Below are 1,092 nucleotides of genomic sequence, written 5' to 3'. Positions count from 1 at the left end.
GGGCTGCGTGCAGGAGGGTGCCAGATGGAATTGCAGCAGAAATGACCGCTGTTGGGCAGTCTTTTTCTGCAGGGACAGAGCCCAAACGCGCCGGCGAGGGGCCAGGAAGCAGCATAACCCCAACCCCCTGTTCCCATCTCAGCCCCTGGCAGGGCTCGTCCCGCACGTATGGGGGGGAAGCTGCAGCCTCCTGAAACCAAACGCTTGCCTGAAACCTCCTCTTTTACTTATTTAACCCCAAGCAATTGTCATCTGCACAGCCCCCCTCGTGTGCCACGGGACAAACCACTTGTGGGGCACGAAAGTTAAGTTTAGGTAAAAGGGTCTGGATTTATGAGGAGGTATTTTATCCCCCCACCATCCGATGCTTAAGAGAAACACGGACTAATCCTGCTCCAACTGCAGTCCAGCCGAGGAGGGGGCTGGGAGGACGCGGAGCTGCCCGCTTGTTCCTGGGGAGCCCATCAACCATCAAACCCTTTCAACTCCCCTGGCAAGAGTTTTCCAACACCCTCATTAACCCTGGGTTTTCTTCATCACCTTTCCCAAACAAGCAGAAATTATTCCCGGTTGCTTTCCTCTTGTCCTGGGGATCGGGGTGGGTGCAGAAAGGGGAGCAGGCACTTACCAGGCAGGAGGCAGAGGGAGCAGGCGAGGAGCATCCCGCTGGGGAGGTCCATGGGAACGCCGGCTGCCCTGCTCCCCGGCCCCGAGCATCCGCGGGAGGCAGCCAGCCAGACTGGTAGCCTCACTCACAGAGCCCTTTCCTTATCCCAGCCTTTCCCGGCTCCCTGACAGAAGGCGAACATTGGAAGGGAGTGGGAGGGACAAGCAAAACTTGTAGGAGGTACAGCAGGAGAGGACGGGAGAGGGGACAGTCTTCGCACGGACACGGCACCCTTTAGGGATCGGCTTCCCGGCAGGGCTGTGCCAGCTGGGAACTTCAAACCCATGGCAGCACCATGGTCTTCTCCCCGTGGCATCAACACTGAGGTGCCCTCAAGCCCCTCACCCTGATAGGGGCTTGGTGACAGAAGGTCTGCACGGGGTCACTGATGGCTGTGGGGGGCTGCGTCTGCTTGGTGGCGCCTC

The 1,092-nt window shown here is 59.2% G+C and overlaps 1 protein-coding gene across 1 annotated transcript in view; it reads right to left on the bottom strand.

Moving 5' to 3' along the window:
- Positions 1 to 680, bottom strand: part of LOC104404280 (integrin alpha-11-like) — a gene marked incomplete at its 3' end in the record, with an annotated part of 25,405 nt that extends 24,725 nt beyond the window's left edge. Inside the window, exon 1 of the mRNA XM_010012671.1 lies at positions 629 to 680. Within this exon, the coding sequence (XP_010010973.1) occupies positions 629 to 680 (52 nt within the window). The remainder of the gene's footprint in view (positions 1 to 628) is intronic.
- Between the last annotated feature and the right edge of the window lie 412 nt (positions 681 to 1,092).

Source organism: Nestor notabilis, unplaced genomic scaffold, assembly GCF_000696875.1.
Source record: "Nestor notabilis isolate BGI_N333 unplaced genomic scaffold, ASM69687v1 scaffold18774, whole genome shotgun sequence".
Lineage (NCBI taxonomy): Eukaryota > Metazoa > Chordata > Aves > Psittaciformes > Psittacidae > Nestor > Nestor notabilis.
This window is presented reverse-complemented; position numbering and strand designations above follow the sequence as displayed.